Source organism: Misgurnus anguillicaudatus, chromosome 7, assembly GCF_027580225.2.
Source record: "Misgurnus anguillicaudatus chromosome 7, ASM2758022v2, whole genome shotgun sequence".
In the NCBI taxonomy this organism is placed as follows: Eukaryota; Metazoa; Chordata; class Actinopteri; order Cypriniformes; family Cobitidae; genus Misgurnus; species Misgurnus anguillicaudatus.
In genome coordinates, this window is record NC_073343.2 from 31,473,079 (window position 1) to 31,495,198 (window position 22,120).

General features: G+C 39.2%; 1 protein-coding gene across 1 annotated transcript; it reads right to left on the minus strand.

The window, feature by feature from the left end:
* Nucleotides 1-1,621: 1,621 nt before the first annotated feature.
* Nucleotides 1,622-20,440, minus strand: ndnfl (neuron-derived neurotrophic factor, like). Its single transcript, XM_055173164.2, has 4 exons — nt 20,102-20,440; nt 11,379-11,570; nt 6,590-6,714; nt 1,622-3,689 (listed from the first exon to the last, which is right to left on the minus strand). Exons 2-4 carry the CDS (start codon nt 11,543-11,545, stop codon nt 2,305-2,307), a joined length of 1,677 nt encoding a protein of 558 aa, XP_055029139.1. The 5' UTR covers nt 11,546-11,570; nt 20,102-20,440; the 3' UTR covers nt 1,622-2,304.
* Between the last annotated feature and the right edge of the window lie 1,680 nt (nt 20,441-22,120).

Here is a 22,120-nt window from a genome sequence, read left to right on the forward strand (position 1 = left end):
TTTCAGTTAAATAAAAGGATATTTTCTATTCATATATTTCATCATTGATGATTTCTTAAAACTTTGTCCTGAAGTCTCAAAGTGAAAAACTCGTTTTATAGGTCTTAAATAGGACCTATCATGAAAATCAGACTTTTTTCATGTTAGGTGGCGCACTGTAAACACAATCAAAGCTTCAAAAACACAGGAAGAAAGGGACCTTTAAGACAAACATATTGATACTTAAGGCCAAAAACGTCATTTTTGGTTTCATTGGGACTTTAAACATTAGATTTATTAAAAATAGATGCATAATAAAGTTAAAATTGTTAATTATTCTCTCTAAATCAATATGTTTGATATTTACCCCCAAACAACGTTAACATCTGACCGTAATGGATTTATTGCGAAGGATGTTTGTATCACCTTTGGCCTGCAGGGGGAGCCACTTGAGCAATGTTGATAAAGACAATACAACTCGCTCTGGAAAAATATTACTTTGCTTATATCTGTTATTTACTTCCAAATTGTACTTTAGATAAGCCTTTCAATTGATAAAATATAACAATAATTATAATGCAATTCATTTTAAAGCAAGAATCGTAAAACTGTATAAAATTAATGGAGATCCTTAAAGGAATAGTTTGAAATATAGCGCCTTTGTGATAACTAATCCCATATTTGAAAACAACTACACTAGTAATTTCTGACTAGAAAGCAATCAAAAGGTGTAAAAAGTAACAATATAACCTTACCCATAGGCAAAATATATATATATATTTTTAAATATATTTAAAAATATACAAAAAAATGGCCAACACATATATTTGCTGAAATATATTATGGAATATGTTTACAAAAATATATTTTTCTTTAAATATATTTTTTGCCGTATGGGTAAGGTTATATAATTACATTTTACACCTTTTTTGCATTTATAGGGTTTTTGAAATGTATTTTATATAGCCCTCCATATATTTCAATCCAAGGAAATATATTCACGTCGCATTGGAAGATAAACTTTGTTTATGTTACAAACCTGTAAACAACAGTTTTAAAAAGGTTAAAATTAAATATATTTTCAACTTAAAGAATATATTTATAAATTCACTTTTAGCATATATTTAAACTATATTTAGGCAAAAAAAAAAATACATTTTTGCCACATGGGATGTAAAATTAGAAATGTATTTGCTTGCCTTGAAATATATATTAAAATATATGATATATGAAGGTTAAAGCTTGATATATTTCCAAATTAAAAAATATATTCAATTGAGCATAACATTTACAAAATGTATTTAGCATATATTTAAAATACATTTTTGGCGAGATACATTTTTTTTCCGTGTAAATGGGTATTTACACAAAAATTTTGCACCAGCCACTTTCCTGGCCACCATTTTATTTATTTGAACTCGACCAGGCTCGGCCAATCACACTCCCCACGCACAAAAGCATAGAATTGTAGGACAAGCCAATGAAGGTATGTGAGGAGACAGGAAGTAAACAAACATTGGATTCGAACGTGCCTTCATGCCTTCGAATGCTACGTCTGAACGCAGCCCTAGTGACAAGACTCACAAAGGGCAACATTTCGCAATTTGCAAACTATTCCTTTAAAAGACGGTTAATAACTTGATGCTTGACACGCCTACAAATCATTTATTGTCTGGTTTGTAACAGTGTTTTTATTAGGGTGCAGAAGCAGCACAACGATCACATCAAATACAATGAAGTGAATGGTAACTTGTATTTGCCTGCTGCATGCTTTAGCAGAGCATAATTAACATTTCACACATCTCTCTCTCTCTCTCTCTCTCTCTCTCTCTCTCTCTCTCTCTCTCAGATTGAGTGATCTGATACACAGCTCTGTTTAGTGCTGTCTCTCAAAGCCCTCTGGCTGTTTCTTTTGCATATTTTGGCATCGTCTTCTTTTGTGTAAGAGATGAGAGAGTTTCTCTGTTTTTCGGACACTCAATACTGTATAATTATCAACAGAGACAGCTCACAACAACAACAACACAAACATTAGTACATCGATATCGTACAGTAAATTAGTTTTTGCTGGTGTGAACTTGGTCTCACCTCTCTCAGTATCTTTGTGTGTATGTGTTTGTGTGTGTTAGCATAGGTCTCCAGCATCTGAATAAGTGTGTAGTCTTGCTTGAGTGTGTTACATATGACCTCCATCACACCAGATCCTTCTGGTCGGTGGCCACCGACAGTTCCTTCTCTGGCCTTATATGGTTTCATCGCGGCTTAATGTCTCTTCATTAAGTCCTCAACGCGGTAGTGAAATTTCGGAGATGTCCACCGGTCCACTCAACATTCGCTTTTGGTTCTCAACGTCTTGCTGTGGTACTTAATCGGCAGTCCCCAGCGTCTCATAAGATAAACATCAAACACATACAGCACTCCCGGATCAAGTTCACTGATCACAGCTGTCGTGACCGCCCGACGTGGATCAAGCTCCTGGAAATACTTACAAAGGACTCTCTCGCTGGCCGGTCGGGACTCCGGGTCAAGGCATCGATCTGTGGAGCTGTGTTTGCCTGAGCCGTGTGGAATTTGCCTTCGGTAAACACAATAGAGACTTCGCTCTTCTGTTCCCATCCAGGCTATAGTAACAGAGTTGCAGGTCCGCAATCTGTTGAAAGACTTGATCTGGAGCATGGCGGGAAACACCGGCACCGCTCGGCGATGGTACGCGGATGATGCTTGCATTCTGAGACAGAATCTTGACTTGTCTGAATGCGAAGCCTGTAGTTGAATGAGATATGATGGGCCGCCATGCAACCATATTTGGGCCAACTCGTGTCCCACCTCCTGAGTGGTCAACTCCTGACCTTTAGTGGAAACGGTGACCTTGACTTTACCGGTGCCATTGCAGGTGTGCATGGTAAGGAGGCCGTTCTGTTGCCACCCACGAGGCTTAAATCGGAACGATCGCTCCCCATTTTGACTACTTGCGTCCCCATTCAGGTTGACCCATTTGACCTGGCCTTCTCGTAAGGGCGTGACAGCCGGACGAGCCTCTTCGTGCGTGCGGGCGAAGGTACCCGTGTATGGGACGCTCGTGCCATTAACCTTGTCTACTACGAACACGTCAAAGTAGTACTGTGTATCCGGAAGCAGGTCTGAAACGGTGCACACGCTTTCCGTGTCCTTGCACACACATCCAGGGTCTTCAAAGTTGTCCCACAAAGCACTAGAAGATTCATTGTCCTCAGGGGTATCTGGTTGATGCCACCACCAGTCTTTTTTAAGCTCTTTGCCAGGTCTCATCTGCTCATTCTCATCCTTTTTAGACCCCTCGCGAACCGCGCAAAGACTGCGATGGTTATGTTTGGGGTTAACTAGAACACAGTATTCATAGTATGGACGGTTACCACGTTGACCTTCCTCAACAACGACAGAAGAGCTCGGAGCCCAGCTCAAAGTGACGCTGGTCATGCCGACCCCCAGCGTGTGCACTCTTGGGTCGGGCGGCAGTTCAGGAAAGACCCCGGAGGGTCCGGGACCTTCGTGCAGGTAGGCGGATACCTGGGTGTCACGCTCGTTCGATTTCAGGCGAAGGATGTAGATGGATGCCGGAGCGTAGGCAGGACCAGTGTAGGTGTCTACAGCGTTCCCGGTGTAGGTGTAAATCTTAACCTCCCTTCCAGAACCTTTCCACCAAACCTCGGGCATGCTCTTCTTTGAGGTCCCTGCAAAAAAGAAGCATTGCAGAAGACGGATGCTTGTTAGTTCAAAAAGCTCGAATCAAAAGAAAGCCCAAAACACATCTGACCCTGTTTCTCATGCAAACCATCACTGCTTTTTAGAGGGAACGTTGGGTAATTCAAAGTGAATAATTTAAAGGTGTAGATGGGGACCCCTGACTTCACAGTCTAAATGATTTAAATGTCACTTTATGACTTTATAATGCTGCTTTGCCCAGCAGACAATATATATTTATTTTGGTGCATGCTCATGATTACCAAAGCAGAAAACGCAGTCACCATAAACCACTCAAAAGGCAGGAGAAAATCAAGTTGTGTTTATACGGACAGCACAAAGTCTTGTAGACATTATAGTGATAATAATGGGTTTTAATAATTTGATGGATGAATTACTTTGATGGATACAAATTCACAATATATGTCATTTATTAATTTACTTATGCAACACAGTACATCAGATCTATCTTTTAACACAATTTACACTTATTCTTTATGTGCAAATCTTTCTTTTATGCTCGTAACTTAATCTACACTTGCAAATCGCTCTACACAGACAAATCTTTTAGGTACGCATTTTCATTAAAAGATACAATACTGTGCAAAAGTCTTAGGCTACCATAACACCATTATGAGTTGTTTTTGCAACGATATAATGACCATATATAATTATTTCTCAGTCTCTTTATTAGAATACAACCAGAAAATACAGGACATTAGGCGTAATGTTAAGGGTTTAGTTTGAACAAACACTTGAGCAATAGCAAGAACCTGCAGGATCTCTTTAAATGAAATGAAATCCTAATTTCTAATTCTAATCAAATGACTTTAGGACTTGAGTCTCCTCTAAAGAGTCCAGAAAGGTCAACACTAAGTACAGATTTTTTTCCAAAAGAAGCTAAATGTATCCAGCATTTTGTAAGAATAATAGATTAAAGTCTGTGTAAAGTCCGATATTAAACACTCTAAAAATGGCTGGGTTATTTTTGACCCATAATGGGTAAATATTGGACAGAACACGTGCTGGGTTACTTTTTCCCAACTGCTGGGTTATACCCCATGGTTGCATAACAACAACCCAACATTGGGTCATTTTTGACCCAGCATGTGGTAATTTTTAACCCAGCACATGTTCTGTCCGATATTTACCCATTATGGGTCAGAAATAAGCCAGACATTTTTAGAGTGAATATGTTCTCAGTTTGTGACACCACAAAAAAATGTTTTTAACCACCAATGACAGCTGGTGACTTCTTTAACAAGGGCCAACGATGCGACGCTCGACACAACATGTATTAAGCTCGTCATGTGTGTGGCTCGTCATGTCAAAATATGTGTTTAACGCGTCATGTAAACTTATGTGCATTACGTGTCATGTCAAAACAAGTGTCTGCTGCAGATCCTTCAAAGGTGTTTATGATAAAAGAGACGCTCACGTTTGCTAGATACTCGCATGTGTAATCAGAGTTTAGTGTTAAGTTAGTGTTTTGCGAGTATTTTGTGAACGTGAGCGTCTCTTTTATCATAAACCCATATAAACGCGTATTTTGACATGACGCATGATGTACATGGTTCACATGACACAACAAACACATATTTTGACTTGACGAGCTACACACGACACCCCGAACACATATATTGAATTTGCGCCCCTCTGAAGAGAAGTCACTGGCCGCCACTGTTAACCACCCAGCCAACTTTGAATGATTAAAAAAATATTAAATAAAATAAATTAATAAAGTAAAGCAAGATTCTGCACTCGCAAATGCTGGGGGCGTGTCCGCTGTCGGCGCTGAAACCACGCCCACTTACAAGAATGTTGCCTATAACTGCTACATACTGCTACAAGCTAAATGGATGCTCGCGATTGTGTTAGGGGCGGGGCCATGCTCTGTGAGTCCAGTGCATCTTCGAGCCACCATTTTAGCCCCGGCCAAATAAATACACTGCAAAAAAAATTTCCCAAAAAAAATTCTTAGTATTTTTGTCTTGTCTTCAGTAAAAATATCTAAAAATTCTTCAATTAAGATGCTTTTGCTTGATGAGCAAAACGACCAAAGAAAATAAGTCTAGTTTTTGACCAAAAATATTCAATTTAAGTGATTTTGTGCATAAAACAAGCAAAAAAAATCTGCCAATGGCGTAAGTTAAAAAATCTTGAACGTTTTTCTTAAACACTAAATTCAAGGGAAAAAATTTGCTTACCCCATTGGCAGATTTTTTGTGCTTGTTTTATGCACAAATGATATTTTTGGTCTAAAATCTAGACTTTTTTTCTTGGGTTGTTTAACTCATCGAGAAAAAGCATCTTAATTTTGAAAACAAGACAAAATACTAAGACATTTTTTCCTTTTTTTTGCAGTGACAAAAATTTGAAAAAACTGTTTAACGGTGTAACTCCACAATTCACTAGTACATAGTTCATAGTCTTTGTAACATGTTTACACAGACTAATAATAAAACATTTATTTATTATACTACAGTATATGAAATTATAACGTCAATCATTCTTTCTAATTAGAAGCAGATGATGTTTATCCCTCCATATGTTGTGTCTTTGTTTCTGTTTATTCTCTCTATCTGAGAAACAAAGCCTGGAGATTTAGAGATGAATAAGAGAAGAATCTTCTGGCCGTTGAGATCCCAAAGCAACACAACAGCAGTTTTACACCTGCTAATTTAATCAGTGAGCCTCAAGCGACTGCTTCACATCTTCATTAATGTCTCTGGAGGGATATGTTACCGATTTGCCCTTCAAATACAAAACCTGATAGCCCTGGTTAAGACCATGCCAGTCTTACTCAAACATACACACACATGCTTTCCACATGTGCTCATCTACATGTTTACATGAACACAACACATGGCTTTAACCAACTCAAACTCACAGTGGGATTTCTTAGGTGGTTTATCCTTCAGCGTACGAACAGCCAAACTCCATTCAATGGGTACTGCACAGGGGCTCACAGTAACAGACATCAAATCAGCTTTCTTCTTTAGTGTAAAATACAGCCTGAAACACAATCAAATGAGAATAAGTTCAGATTTATTAACTCTTTCCCCGCCATTGACAAGTTATCTCATCAATTAAGGGAAACTATTTGCATAAAAAAGTGTGTTCCTGATGAATTTTAATGTGTATCTGTAATACAACGATTATCCACCAGATCCAAAACTAGATTACCCAACTTATAAAAACTGAAGCAAAAAGTTATTTATTTTAAACTCTGTGTATGTTTTGATAATCGTTCTGAATCTGATCTCTAAAAATATTCCTTCACAAAAATGCAATTGTTTCAGCTTTTTGATTAAAAAAAATATTTTTAAGAAAAATACCCATATTTAAGAGTTTATAAGCAGGGAAAAAAATATAGATAGGGTGAAACTTTTTTTCCCCGTTTTGTTTGTTTGTTTATTGTTTGTTTTTGAAAGCAGAGGGTCGGCTCTTTCATTTAATATATTTGTAGGCCTATGTTTGAATATTTTTAGAAGAAAATTTTCCCGGAAGGCATTTTGTGAAACGCACAAAAAATGCTTGCGGGCAACTTAAAAAAAAAGACTGGCGGGAAATGAGTTAAAAAATTTTAAGAGTTTCAAAGGACTATAAACCAGTGATTCTCAAACTTTTTCCGCGTGCAGCCCCCCTTGTGTATGGTGCATTCCTTCGCGCCCCCCCAAAGAAAATTTATTACAAAAACTGTTCTAAAATTTAACATTTTAATTAAACAAAACATATTTAGTTATACAAAGTAGTGCTGTTGGTTAGTAGCCTTATTTTTTTAGGTTTAATTACACAAAATTAATGATAAATTAATGTATTTTATAAAATGTCATAGAACTGGGGCCCCCCTGGCACCATCTCGCGGCCCCCCTGGGGGCCCCGGACCCCAGTTTGAGAACCACTGCTATAAACGATCCTAAACGAGGCATAAGGGTCTTATCTAGCGAAACGATTGTCATTTTTGACAAGAAAAATAAAAAATATCCACTTTTAAACCACAACTTCTCGTCTAGATCCGGTCCAGCGCAACCTAACGTAACTGTGTAGTGACGTAGGGAGGTCACGTTTTACATATATAAAACGCAAATTTGCGGACCATTGTAAACAATAAACTGACACAAAGACATTAATTAGTATGAGTTGACATACAACAACGTCGGAACGGTCCTCTTTCTCAACACTTGTAAACACTGGGGCGGAGTTTCGCGTTCGTCCTCTGTGACCTCTTGAAACCATGACGTATTGCGTGGGGTCACGCTGGCGCATCACGACCGGATCTAGACGAGAAGTTGTGGTTTAAAAGTGGATATTTTTTATTTTTATTGTCAAAAATGACAATCGTTTCGCTAGATAAGACCCTTATGCCTCGTTTGGTCTCATTTATAGTCCTTTGAAACTCTGTTGAAAAAAACTGTTAAGTGTTGAGTTAAGTATTAAATGTTGGGCTCTATTAAAGTCCATTAAAATGAGAAAAATCCTGCAATGTTTTCCTGAAAAAACATAATTTCTTCTCGACTGAACAAAGAAAGACATCAACATTTTGGATGACATGGTGGTGAGTAAATTATCTGGATTTTTCTTTTAAGAGAATGGAATATTTCTTTAAATCATTTTTAACCTTTATTAATAAAATGGATGCTCAGTTTCGTTAAATATTTAAAATAAAATTTCATTAACATTTATTAATTTCCCAAAATGGGTTTTGCACGCGAGTTGATGAAAAACAAATTATTACAATAAAAAGTGTGAATAATTAAAAAAAAAAATCAAAATTAAACACTTACTTACACAAAATATGGGGCGGTTTCCTGGCCAAGGTTTAGGTTAATCTGGGACTAGGCCTTATTAATATTAGGTCATTTAAGAAGCTTTACAAACATACCTTACAAAACACTACATGTGTGCATCTTAAGACAAAACAATGTCAACGAAATATCTTAAAATTAAACAGGACAACGTGTTTTTAAATTAAAGCAGCTCAAACATGCAATTTAGTCTGGGACTATATAAGCCCTGTCCGGGAAACTGACCATGTTTTTTGATTTAATCTGAATGTCATGTGACCATTACCCTACTGAAAAATCCAGCAGAGACCAGCATAGGCTGGTGAGCTGGTTTTAGCTGGTCTCCAGCTTGGTTTTAGCTGGTTTTGCTGGTGTAGGAAGCTTGTTTTGCTGGTGTTTTGGTCACTTTTTAAGCTGGTCTAGCTGGATTTAGCTGGTCAGGCTGGAAGACCAGCTGGCCCACCAGCATGACCAGCTTTTTCATGCTGGGAGGACCAGCTTAGACCAGCTACTGCCACTTTATACCAGCTAAAACCAGCTACCAGCTTATCCTGGTCTTAGCTGGATTTTTCAGTAGGGTACACAACCCCGCATATCAGAAAACTGCGAACTTATGCAAAGTATAGCTTACAGATACGTTTTATGTACCAATAAAAGAAAATTAGTGGTGAAGGTCCAATAACAGGTAATAAGATGAGATGAAGGTCAAATAAATGTTTTTTAAGTTGAACATGCAAATGTGCTATTAAATTATTAAAATACTTAAAGTACTTCAAGTAGGCCTAAATAATTTAGGTTAAGAGGTTCGTCTGAGAAAAAAAGTTTAAAAACCCCTGGTATAAGCCAGAGTTTTTAATAAATGCATTATATTATCTTTCTTGCAAAACTTCTGTCAAAACTGGTGTTTTTGAGCAGCATTCAATGGAGAAATGTGCTTTTTGCTGTAGTTTTTTATACCAATGGATAAATGGGTCATGCAAACCAGCCAAACTTTGACTTTCTGGTTTAAGGAGGATAAGAGTTTATACTAAATCATTTCTGTAAAGTTGTTACTCATTTAGCATACAAAGAAGGTTCAGTATGTCTTTGAGCTTTATAATATCTATTGCTTGTCAGCTGTTCTTCAAGGCGAGGTAAAACTAAAGCAATGACTCTAGAATGACAGATCTCTGATAAGCTTCCATCGATCCATCACTGCTGTTTAGATATGCATCTTCACAAACCCAAATGTTTACAGAACGCAGCTGACGCCAGGTGCACCATCATGCACATTCATTCCCTCCATGAATAACATCACACTGGGAGGAATCTGGTGAACCTCCCTCTGTGCATTCTGGTAACACCAGGCATTTGGCAGCCGCCTTTTCCTATGACCTTGAATCCCTCCTTCAGTCAATGGTCTTTGACATCTGCTATGTATAATTCATTATGTTCTTTCTATCATTCAGACATCAGATTTACGACTTATTTGTCATAATGTGATTTGGATGTCTTACACACATAGTTCAGGTAATCTGGTTTAACTTTGACCTTGACGACAAAAATCAAGGGCATCTGATGGATTACTGTCGGTGTCGAGCGTACTTTATCTCCGTCTCATCAGGTGCGTTCACCCATTGCCCTTTTAATGCAATTTTAGTGAGATTTTACTGTGGAAGGTACAATTACGATCTTTTAAATCTTTCATTAATTTGATTTATAATCTGAAACTCCTACCCTGTGGCTGTGAATTTAAAATGCACCCTTTTCATCTCTCTCTCTCTCTTTCACTGAATCTTGACACCACCTCTGTTACGGGCGAGAGAGCATTTCTGACTGTGTGATTCTCACTGCTAATGTCGCTAATGGATGAAGAACTTCGCTGCTTGAATTCGGTGGGTTTGATAAAGAGGAAACCGGGGGAATGTGTGGTGTGATTTTAAGACCATTAACAAGAAGCAAATGACTGTGTTACTGATTACATCCCGTAAACTGTTTGTGTAGAAGCTAATTGTCTAAGTAGATCGTTTTTATCAAATAATACATGCGCTTTATGGGCCATATGGACTTTCACATGGACTGGGTTACATCCATTCTTGTGGAACAACGCCCTCGAGGACTGATATTAGTTTACTGTGATTTTCGGATGAGTCTGTTCCCTGCTAAGCGATACTGCGGTAGTGATACAATATCTCTGGAGATCAGTAATGTGGATTTAAACTTGAAGTCTTGCACTCGGTAGTCAAGTAATCTGTTATGTTTGTGTCGTTCTTTCTGATTGGTCAGCGTGTGTGTGGTCAGTCAGCCTGATCTCACGAATTTCTGTTGGATAGTCACAGAATTTTTTCCTAATTTTTCCGTGGCATTCTCATGGATCTCCCCATTTTTCCGTGGCCCTGCTACGGACTGTCTTTTTCCGTGGCATTCTCACGGATTGGTTACTCAACTGTTTTGTCCTATTTTCTTACCATTTTCGCTTCGGTTTAGGGTTAGATTTACATGAAATTACATCCCTACCCAAACCCAACTCTAACCCCAACGCCATGCGACAATTGTTTAAAGTTTAGAAAATACATAAAAGAATACATAAAAAAATAGTATAAACCAATAGTTAAAGTGACATACTAATGCAAACAAACACCAAATCTAACCCTAAACCGAAGCGAAAATGGTTTGAAAATAGGAAAAAGCTGTTGAGTAACCAATCCGTGAGAATGCCGCGGAAAAAGACAGTCCGTAGCAGGGCCACGGAAAAATGCGAAGATCCGTGAGAATGCCACGGAAAAATGAGCAAAAAATTCCTTGTCTATCCCCCGGAACTTTGTGAGATCAGGTTGGGTCAGTTATTCTCATTCACATTCACTTCGAGAAGATTTTTTATTTGACTTCCTCAGGTGTGTCTGTGTGTCTTACCTGCGAGTGCGTCCTTTAGGTAGATGTACCGCCGTGATCTTGTTCTCACCCAGCCATGTTGTGGGATGTAACGTTACTTCATTTTCAGGTGCCAGGGCGAAGATGGTGGCTGGGCCAGAGAAGAAGGCCATAGCCAGGTAAAGACAGCAGGAAAGATTCATCTTCATTCAGCACAAATGGCCACTAAAACAACTGGAAAAACAGAAAATTCAACTTTGGGTGAAAAGCTCAGCTCGTCAATGTCAATTCTCACACGGCCGTCCAATCACAGTGGAGAAGGGGCGGGACAAATATCACAACAACCAAATCTTTTACGGTGGTGGCCAGCACGTTTTCAATTGTTTCCAGTGAAAGTGCAGCGTTTTTCAAAAAAGCCACCAGCTGGTGTGTTTTTTTCCCGCACTATATATTGAAAAATATTAAACTTTGGGTGAAAAGCTCAGCTCGTCAATGTCAATTCTCACACGGCCGTCCAATCACAGTGGAGAAGGGGTGGGACAAATATCACAACAACCAAAGCTTTTATGGCGGCGACCGGCGCATGTTTTCAATTGCTTCCAATGGAAGCGCAGCGTTTTTCAAAAAAGCCATCAGCTGGTGGGTTTTTTCGCACTAAGGGGGCGTGCATACCAAAGAGTTGAAAGAGATTCAACTTTTGGTGAAAAGCTCGACTCGTTAATGTCAATTCTCACACGGCTGTCCAATCACAGTGGAGAAGGGGCGGGACAAATAACGCAACAATCAAAGCTTTTACGGCAGCGGCCGGCGCATGTTTTCAATTGTTTCCAATGGAAGTGCAGCATTTTTCAAAAAAACACCAACTGGCGGGATTTTTCCGCACGGAAAATAAAAAAATATTCAACTTTTGGTGAAAAGCTCAGCTCGTCAATGTCAATTCTCACACGGCCGTCCAATCACAGTGGAGAAGGGGCGGGACAAATAACACAACAACCAAAGCTTTAACGCCGGTGGCCGGCGCATGTTTTCAATTGCTTCCAATGAAAGCGCAGCGTTTTTCAAAAAAGCCACCAGCTGGTGTTTTTTCCGCACTGAATATTGAAAAATATTCAACTTTGGGTGAAAAGCTCAGCTCGTCAATGTCAATTCTCACACGGCTGTCCAATCACAGTGGAGAAGGGGCGGGACAAATAACGCAACAATCAAAGCTTTTTCTGCAGCGGCTGGCACGTTTTCAATTGTTTCTAATGGAAGCGCAACGTGTTTCAAAAAAGCCACCAAAGCAGAAGTATCACAGCAGCCAAAGCGTTCAGCTGAAAAAAGCTGACACTGGGCTGAAATAAAGCTGTCCGCGGGCATTTTCAGCCACGTAAAAAAGCTTTGGTGGGCACGCCCCCTTACTTACGGTCAGGTGGTATAACAGGTGGGGGGGGCTTGGGAAAATATTGTGGCGATTGGCAAATAGCAACATGACACAAGTTCCAACGATCCAGTAAATTCTCAATGGACGAAGTCAAGTCCAGCCCTACCGTACCTTATTTCACAAACTGTTTCACTCGGATATACATCATGACAGGGAAAATAAGACGATCGCTACTTCCGCTTCATTGTGACTTTAAATTAATTTGTATGTAAACAATAGTTTTATAATAGTTTTAGAACAAACACGTATGCCCTTAATATAAAAAAGAAATAATAGAAAACAGGAAAATGATAAAATATTTAATAAATGATATTATATAGAAAACATGATATTATTGCTTTTTTTATGTACTTTAGCAATTCATACTGTAAAATAATTGATTTACCAATAAAGAACAATACATATACATTACATACATGCACACATATTAGTAGCCAAGCCATTTAAACATTTAATTTATCTAAAAAATAAACGCTATAAGAAACATAACACTAAAGAGAAACATAGATGAAACAGACTTTGACAGAACAGGACACAGATCCATAAAAATCACATTTTAACGCTAAAACACTGCACTACTGCAGAGCTGTCACTTTCTGACACCAGTTGGGCTCCGCCCACAAAAAAATGTCATCTCTGTTTGCAAACACGCAAAAGGTCTATGCAAGTGACGTCAGTTTGCTCAGAAAATGGCAACAGGTTGTCCCATGAAACTGTTGAGGTTTTACATGGATTTTTTTCATTACAGGGTGGTTGTGTATTTACGCAAGCAACACACAATTATGTTCACGCAACACATAAAAGTGAATTTCTCATATTAGATGACCTATAAATCTCCTAATTTAAAGGCCTGTCTTATGCCAAGTTCACACTACAGGATTTTAAGCCCGATTTGTAAGTCATGGAGCTTGCAAATCAGCGGGAGCAGCAGGCGATCAACGCATTAAAGATTCTTGCTGATGCCATAGATATATACACTAGATGTCGCATGCGTCAAAACCGCCGCCATCTTGGAACAGGGGTCTTGTCATAGGAAGTAGCTAGGTAACGCTGCTATCTCCGCCTGTACTTTGAATTCATGGACGATGCCGGACTTTTGTGCTGCGTTTGGATGTTAGGGCTACTAGCACTACGCATTATAGTTAGAAAAAGTAGATTTTCAAAAAATCTAAACTTTAACTTTTTTCTGGACTCAATGCTAAATACATGTCTGACTGTTGAAACTGCTGTAAACCTTTGTTGCTTTGCTGCAGTAACCAAGTCTCCTAGTCGTCGCTAAAAAGGTTTACAACAAAATGAACTAATAGAAAACCTAGAAAATCGCATTCATGACAATTTATGGTGATTTTATTTCCGTCACACCATTGCCTACACAACCCAGTCTCACGGCAAGTCGTGTTATAGTAACGGAAAGTTTGATTAATTTATTCGTGTTTGATGACACGAATTTCCGCTGTTTTTCGTGTCTCTGGAGACGAATGTCTTTTTCGTCCTTCCCAGCACGAATTTCTATCAATGGCTGTTCGTGTCTGTGGCACGACTTTCTTTATCGTGTCATTTTATATTTTGTTTTCTCATCGTTGTTTTCTATTTTTTGACCATTGTCGCTTGGGGTTTGGGTTAGAATCGCTTTCTGCGACTTCCTAACCCAAACCCCAGCTCTAACCCCAACTCCAGGCGAGAATAGTTTTAAAAGTGGACGAAAAACATGTAGAAACCAATGCAAAAAATAACATCCTAACGCAAACCCCGGATCTAACCCTAACCCCAAGCGACAATGATTTAAAAATAGGAAACAACGATGAGAAAACAAAATACAAAATGACACGATAAAGAAAGTCGTGCCACAGACACGAACAGCCATTGACAGAAACTCGCGCTGGGACGGACGAAAAAGACACCCGCCTCCAGAGACACGAAAAACAGCGGAAACCCGCGTCATCAAACACGAATAAATTAATCAAAATTTTTCGTTACTATAACACGACTTGCCGTGAGACTGTGTTGGCCTACAATGACGCTGATGCGGGATTCCCCTGTTTCAAGATGGCGGCTCTATTTGACGCATTCGTTCCAATGAACTGCCGTAGCCAAGGCGACAACTAGTGTATATATCTATGCGCTGACGCAAGACAAATATCTAGCATGATAAATATCCTGTGATGTCACAATAAGCTACAGCCAATGAGAGCAAGGCATGGGTTGAGGTACCCACATATGCTGATTCATTCTTTTACTTCGCGTAATTCCCTTTTTCACTTCTCTCATGCTCTTTTGTGTGACCTTCTGTTGTGTATCATTCACGTAGTGTGAACACCTCTCTGACTTGAAGACTCCAGACTTTATGATGTCCTTGAAGTAATCGACAGAGATAAAATTGCAAACTTTAAATTAAGATTAAAATCTAAACCTGTCAAAATGAAGCTTTTGAAGTGTTTCAGCTCATCGTAATTTACTGTTAAATCCTAACAAGATCTGCATTCGAGGCGGTAGATGCTTATTTGTCTCCCAAGGTGCTGACAATCTAGTTTGTGTGTTTTCAGCGCAGAGGTTATTCATTACGGCTGACAAGCGTTGAACAGAGCTATCAGTCAATCAGTTGATTCACTCACACTCCATCTGTTGTGAGGGCAAGATGAGAGAGATAGAGTCTGTTGAAGAGAGAAAGAGCGAGAGAAAGTTAGCCCCGTCCCGGCTGATGATTCATTGATAGCGAGAAACATATTTATTTTATTCAGAGAGAATTATTTATACGAGCAAAGAAAATGTGCTATCCGCTAACGCTCGGGAATCTTGCAGCGCTCTTCGCTTTGACACTCGGCAGCAACCACTTCGACTCGAGTGCTTTAGTAATGCACGCCGTTCGAATCTGCGTCTCTATTTTTAACAGGAGGGTTCAAATTGGTGTGCTGTAAAAATAGAAAGCTCTCGCTTGTCGAACCCTACTCCTCTCATTATTTGTGTTTTTTTTAAGTCTTCCCGGGAAAAGAACAAACCCAGGCAAAACAGCACCTGGAGGTAATCCAAAAACAAAGCGGAGCGGCGGTTGTGGGGGAGAGTCGAGGAAGTTTAGAAACTCTCAGATGTTCGTGTGCTGTTTATCTGCAGCTGATGGGCCTAGCAATGTGAGTTCACATCCCTGGAGAGACGAAAGCTGCGATCAAAGCCGTCGTGCTGAAAAGTGTCCCCATAACAACACTCGTACTTGTCGCTGGGGAAACATTGCCATGAAGATCAAATGACAGGCGGTGATGGAGCGAACGCACATGCGACCCAACCTCCGCTCTGACTATGACTGCTGAACAGACCTTCATCAGAAACATACAGGAGATTTAAGATGAAGAAGCAACGGGTGAAGAAGAGGATGCAAGGAAAGTGTGAAGAGAGAAAGAGATCGGGAAAATGTCCAGGAAGATGGAGAGAGGGATTAGGAAAGGTGAAAAAAAGACAGCGAAGGTGAGAAAGAGAACATCAGAGGAAAAAAACGGAGGGAGGAGCTGAACATGGACGTAGGAGGTGGAGAGAGGAGAAAAATGAATAAATTGACTCACACATAAATGAAACATCCATACACGCCATAACTGCTCTTCACACCAAAGCCATAGAAGAACCGTTTTTGGTTCCTTAAAGAACCATTCAGTCAAAGGTTTTTAGAAGAACCACTTAAGGAGCTCTGATGCAAAAGCCAACCTAATGCTATTCAGAACCAGTTTGTTGCAGAATCCACTAAACGCCATGTCAATTTTTCTGCAAAGTCCTCTAAGTCAAGGGTTCTCGATCTTTTTGCAGCCAGTGACCCCCACAGGGGAGAAATATTTCCAAGGACCCCCTTAAAATCTCAACAGTAGGCCTATTCTTACCATTTTGTTAACTCAAGAGTCATAATTTTTAAAGGAGTCTTACGCGTGTGACGTAATTGTTACATTTCTTACCACATTTGCAATATCTGCTTGGCGGGGGTTGCAACAATACTACAGCCCGAATAAAAGTTACGCCTTCTTTCTTTGCGTATACATTTGGGCGGTGTTATGCAAATGGGCATGTTTGATACAGGCGTTTTAGGAAGGTGTAGATGATCCTTTACTTTTAAGAAGAATATCTCTTTGGGTTTGAGACTTTAATCTTTGCAACTTTACAGATCTTCTATATGCAAAAACAGCTTTAACAGCATGAAATCGGATCATATGACTGCTTTAAATTATCTTAAAAGCTATCATAAAATGAACAGTAGCAAGTTTCTTAAATGTAAATATCCCCTTCTTAATAATACAACATCATTTTATCATTTATTACAAATTATACTACGTGTCCGTTGAATGCTTGAATCTGATTGGCTGATGAATGATCTGAGGTGTGCAATTATTTTCTGGGAAACGCATGGCGAACGTAGTTCCAGGCAGCTCTCTTGACCGCATTACAGTTCCATATCACTATAGTTAACTGTAAAAACAGACTAACAAAAACAACATGACAGATGATTTTCCGAGGCAATAACAGCGTTGTTTAGAGACATACACAGGTAGCCTCGTCTCTCGCTCATTCGCTCGCCCTCGCTCGCTCTCTCTCTGTCTTTCTTTCTCTCTCTGTGTCTCTGTCGCTCTTGCTCTCTTTCTAATAACTTCATTAATAACTGCATTAGATTGCTATGGCTCAAGCCTCCATTGCCAGCTTTAAAATGACATTTTAAAACAAGCACAAGAGCCGTTGGATGAGATGTGGAAAAAATAATCATACTCATAATAGCGATTTAAGTACGAAAACCGGACATATCCCTTTAAAGCGTAACTAAACCCCTGGTCAGAGCCTGACTCCACCCACTGGCAATAATTGAAAAATGCAAGAAAAGTGGGCAGATCCCAACGGAGATAGAGGGGACGAACTAAGTGTGTGGTGAGATCGTAACAAGGGCGTGGTGAGCTTGAACCTGCTTACGTCACGAGGCATTTTTTGGACCCAACATCCAATAGGAAAATTCAACTGCAGTAGCCACCATTCAACCTGAAGAGGGCAGCACTCGTTTTTACACCATATATTGTAGTATTGAAACACTTTATATCCAAATGTCAAAAAACTTACTAAAATCAATCAACAGCACTAATAAAGCCAGATTCTTACAGATCATTAACTAAAAAAAAGTTGGTTTAGGGTTTAGTTACTCTTTAAATATGTCATGTGATCGATGTCTTGAGGTGTGATAACCGTAGTATAAACGGAATAATTACCACCTCAGGTGTGCATTATTTTTCTAATAATTTAACGGCCCGTCGTCAATTATTCCTTACTTATTTTACAGACCACCATTAAGGACCATCCCCGACCCCACTTTGAGAACCCCTGCTGTAAGGTAGCGTGCACACCAAAACGTTTACACCAGCAGCTGTCGTATGTTTTCAAATGTTTCCAATGGAAGCGCAGCACATTTCAAAAAAGCCAGCAGCTGGCAGGATTTGTCCACGCTGAGCACCGAGAGTTGAAAAATATTCTTAATCAAATATTGCCGTCCAATCACAGTGGAGGAGGGGCGGACAAACAATATCACAACAAACAATCGGTGCATCGTTCAACAACTGATAAACAAATCAGAAGTATCATCGCAATCAAAGCGCACAGCTGAAAAAAGCTGGAGGACGGCGTCCGCCTGGCATTTTCAGCCACGTTGAAAAGCTTTGGTGTGCACACTGTATAGGGCTTTTCACACTTGAAATAGTTAACCGCAGTTTATTCTAGACCCCGGGGTTAACAAGATCTTGGGTTATCTGTTTTACGTCTGTTTTTACGGTTTCATCGGACGCACGTGATACACGTCTGGATCCGAACATTACTTCCAGTTTTGTTTTTTTAATGGTCTGACTAGTTGCTAAACTGATCTCTTGAACAAATGCCTCGTCGAAAAAAACTAATGTTTTGGTTTCCTAGGTAATCTATATGTTGTTTTTTTGCTTGTTATATAAATAAACTACGTTTAAAGAACTTTGTTGTTATTTATTCTTAGCGGAGTTTACCGGAAGTTACGTGCGGACGCGACAGCCGCTTGTTTATGTTGTTACTGCTGAAACGGTCTATAGAGTGACATTTGTGAAATTTCAATGACTCAACTGCCATTAAAGTGAAATGACTGAAACTATAAATAAGAGCATGCTAATTTGCAAGAAAACATGTCAGATGCACTCTTCATTTCTTACATATATTTTTAAAAACCTTTTATAACCTTTAATAGTTTTTCAAATATTAAAGGTTCATTATGGAACCATTCAGCCAAAATTGGTTCTTCTTTGCTATTGCATCATGAAGCACCTTTATTGTTAAAAGTGTATTATGGTCTATATCTCTCAATCTCTGTATTTACTGTGTCCAGCAAGCTCGTGTGACTAAACACGCTCGCTCTCTCTCTCTCGCTTGCTCAATCTGTTCGAGAGCTTGTTGATGGCGTTGGTGACTGTGGTTTCATGTGACACATGCTCTTTGCAGGGGTCCTGACTGCTCCCAAGGGAACCAGATATAAAGAGAGAAAAAAGAGAGAGATGGAAAAGAGGGAAGGAAAGATTGCAAACTTGAATGGTATAGAATGGAAACTGAGAACTCGTGCGAAGATCGGGGCCGTAGGGGGATAAATAGAAAGAGAGAGAGAGGAGAAAGGGGATTTAGTGAAAGATTGATGGGAAGTATGAAAGAGAGCAGAAATATATTGATATACTGTAAATACAGTCTTTATGATATCTAATAGTTGATTTCAACAACTCTCCTAAAGATAAAGGTGCTTCACGATGCCATACAGTAGATTTAACCTTTACCAAGGTTTCACAAAAGGTTATTTGTACTGAAAAAGGATCTTTAGATTGTAAAAATGTATGAAAGAAATGGTTCTTCGAAGAACCTTTGACAGAATGATTCTTTGAGGAACCAAAAATGGTTCTTCTGTAGCATCGCTGTGCACCATTTTTTTTAAAGCTATAATTCATTTTGTCTCCACAAAAACATCCAAAAGAAGAGATAGATAGATGGATAGATGGATAGATAGATTTGAGTTTAATCAGCACCATTAGGAGTTTCTCATCCCTGCTTAGGATTTCCCTGAAACAGAACCACAAACCATCTCACTGTTTACCCACGAGCTATTCAGTGGTCAAAGAGAAAGAAAAACACATAAAGAGAGGATAAAAGCAGGCCTGTGGAACAAGGTGATGAAGAAAACGATACAGAGATTGAACGCAAAAGTCTCCTGCACAACCGTGTCCATCATCTACCTCACCGTGGTAGTGCAAAACACCAGACTGATTGCTTTAGGATCTCCACTGACATTTAATCACACACACACACAATAACACAATCACATGTTACTCACCTCAGCAAACGCAGGACTTTTTCTCTGAAAAAAAAGAAGAAGAGAAGTGTACGTCTGATGTCTTGCGCTCCGGTGCTCAGAGTCATAAAACTCTTCTGTCCTGCCGGAGTCCTGAAGAACGAAATAAGAAGAGACCTCCCACTCTTCTCTCGTTTCCTCTTCTTTTCTCCGCTCTCTCCTCTCCCCCGACCCAGATCGGTGCAGTCTGATAGCTGAGGCGCGCTAGTCAAACAAGACACATGCGCATGTGGTGTGTGTTTGTGTGTGTGTGAGAGAGCAAGAGAGAGAGAGATGGAAACAGATAGATGATGGATAGATGGAGAAGTCTCTTGGTGAGAGCTGTCGTTGCATGTATGGCGAGACTGGGAGGTCTCTTGGTAAGAGGGGTGTGTGTGTGTGTGTGTGTATGGTCTAATTGCAGAGAGAATTGGGGAGGGTCTTTGGAGACGTGTGTGTGTGTAAATGGATGTGTTAATTACATTTGGGGACCCGGACAAAACTCAATTTCTCATTTATTCTCATAGAAACCTATAAACAGATCCAAGAAAAGCTTACATTGGAAAATTGATATCCCTTGTGTGCGTGTAATAAAACTCAGACACTCCAGTTGTTCTGTACCCTTTACGATAACTTTTTGGCGAAAAAGGGTGAATGAGCTAAAGCAGGTCTATTCGCAGGGAACACGCAGTCCCTTCGCAGCACACACCCAAAGTACGTGTCCATATATATGATGCTCTGTAGGTCAAGTGCTCTTTTCACGGAGATTGAATATATATACATGCAATTGTAACTTGACATTGTGCCTCTCTCTTTCGCACAATGCTTTCTCTCCATCTTTCACCCCTCCCTCACATTCTGTCCATCCTCCACCGCAGAATGAAAAGGATCATTTGCATTGTGTGTATGTGTGTGTGTGGGTTAAGCATGTCTCTCGGGCCTTTTTGAACGTATTCTAAGGGTGCTTCAGGCTTGCTATTGAAGTAATGAGAACACTCCACCCATCTGGGCATTGTGTACGTGCGTGCGTATGAATGTTTGTGACCCCGGATCCTGAATCATTCACGAGCAAAACCAGAGCTCAAATCATTTTTTCCTGTTTCTCTCAAGCATCAGATAGAGTATCTGTTGACCATAAAAAGTCATTTTGGTGGTTTTGGTTCAGATCAGGACACATCTTTGAGGTGATGAAATGAACTTATATGTTCACCTGTTTTTGGGCCTTTATTTGGTAATTGTCTTTTATTTGTACATAAAAACATATCTGTCTATATCTGAGCTCTCGGTATTCTGATATATCATTGTGAGTTGGTCACATGACATGCAGATTAAACAAATAAAATATATATTTTTGTTAGTAAGATTTTTTTATTTTAAATGATTTACATTTTATGGTTTAATTTAATTTAAAAATAAATTTGTTCTTCAACTCACGACCCTCTGCAACCCCCCTGCTCAAAACTTTTTTTGTTTTGCTTGTTGATTTTATTATTGTTTAATATGTCAACATGCATAAAAGAAGCCAAGCTAATATAAAAAATATCTTATGAATAAATATTAAAATTGAGGCTATTAATAAAATGTCCCTTGGCGGGCAACTCACAGACTCCGAGAGTGTACACAACACTACGGTAATGCTAAATTCACAAATGCAGAAAGAGAAACCTTATATAAAACCCATCAGAATGTATTTGATTTAATTATGTTTGTTTTTTATTTTATCTATTTTTTCAGTGTTAGTTTAGAGTACACATGTGTTTTAATGCGTGGTTATTAGTGGTAAAATATGAAACTGTTGGCTTTGGTTCAAAGTAGGGATGCACCGATAAGATATTTTTGGGCCGATACCGATTTAAATAGACAACCGATACCGATATTAAACACTACTTATACAATACTATACAATTGGTCTATTAGCTAGTTTATTTCTGCATCAAATTATTTTTACTAAAAATGGATTTGATCTAATTAACATTCAACTGACCAACATAATAAGAGAGCCACAAATTAAGCTAAAACAAA

Bases quoted from the DNA above. Each gene is read 5' to 3' on its own strand.
- ndnfl (XM_055173164.2), bottom strand. From the start codon at position 11,545: ATGAAGATGAATCTTTCCTGCTGTCTTTACCTGGCTATGGCCTTCTTC. The intron at 6,715-11,378 runs GTAAGACACACA...ATTGTGTTTCAG, and splicing joins CCTAAAGGACGCACTCGCAG to GCTGTATTTTACACTAAAGA. The intron at 3,690-6,589 runs GTGAGTTTGAGT...TCTTTTTTGCAG, and splicing joins ACCACCTAAGAAATCCCACT to GGACCTCAAAGAAGAGCATG.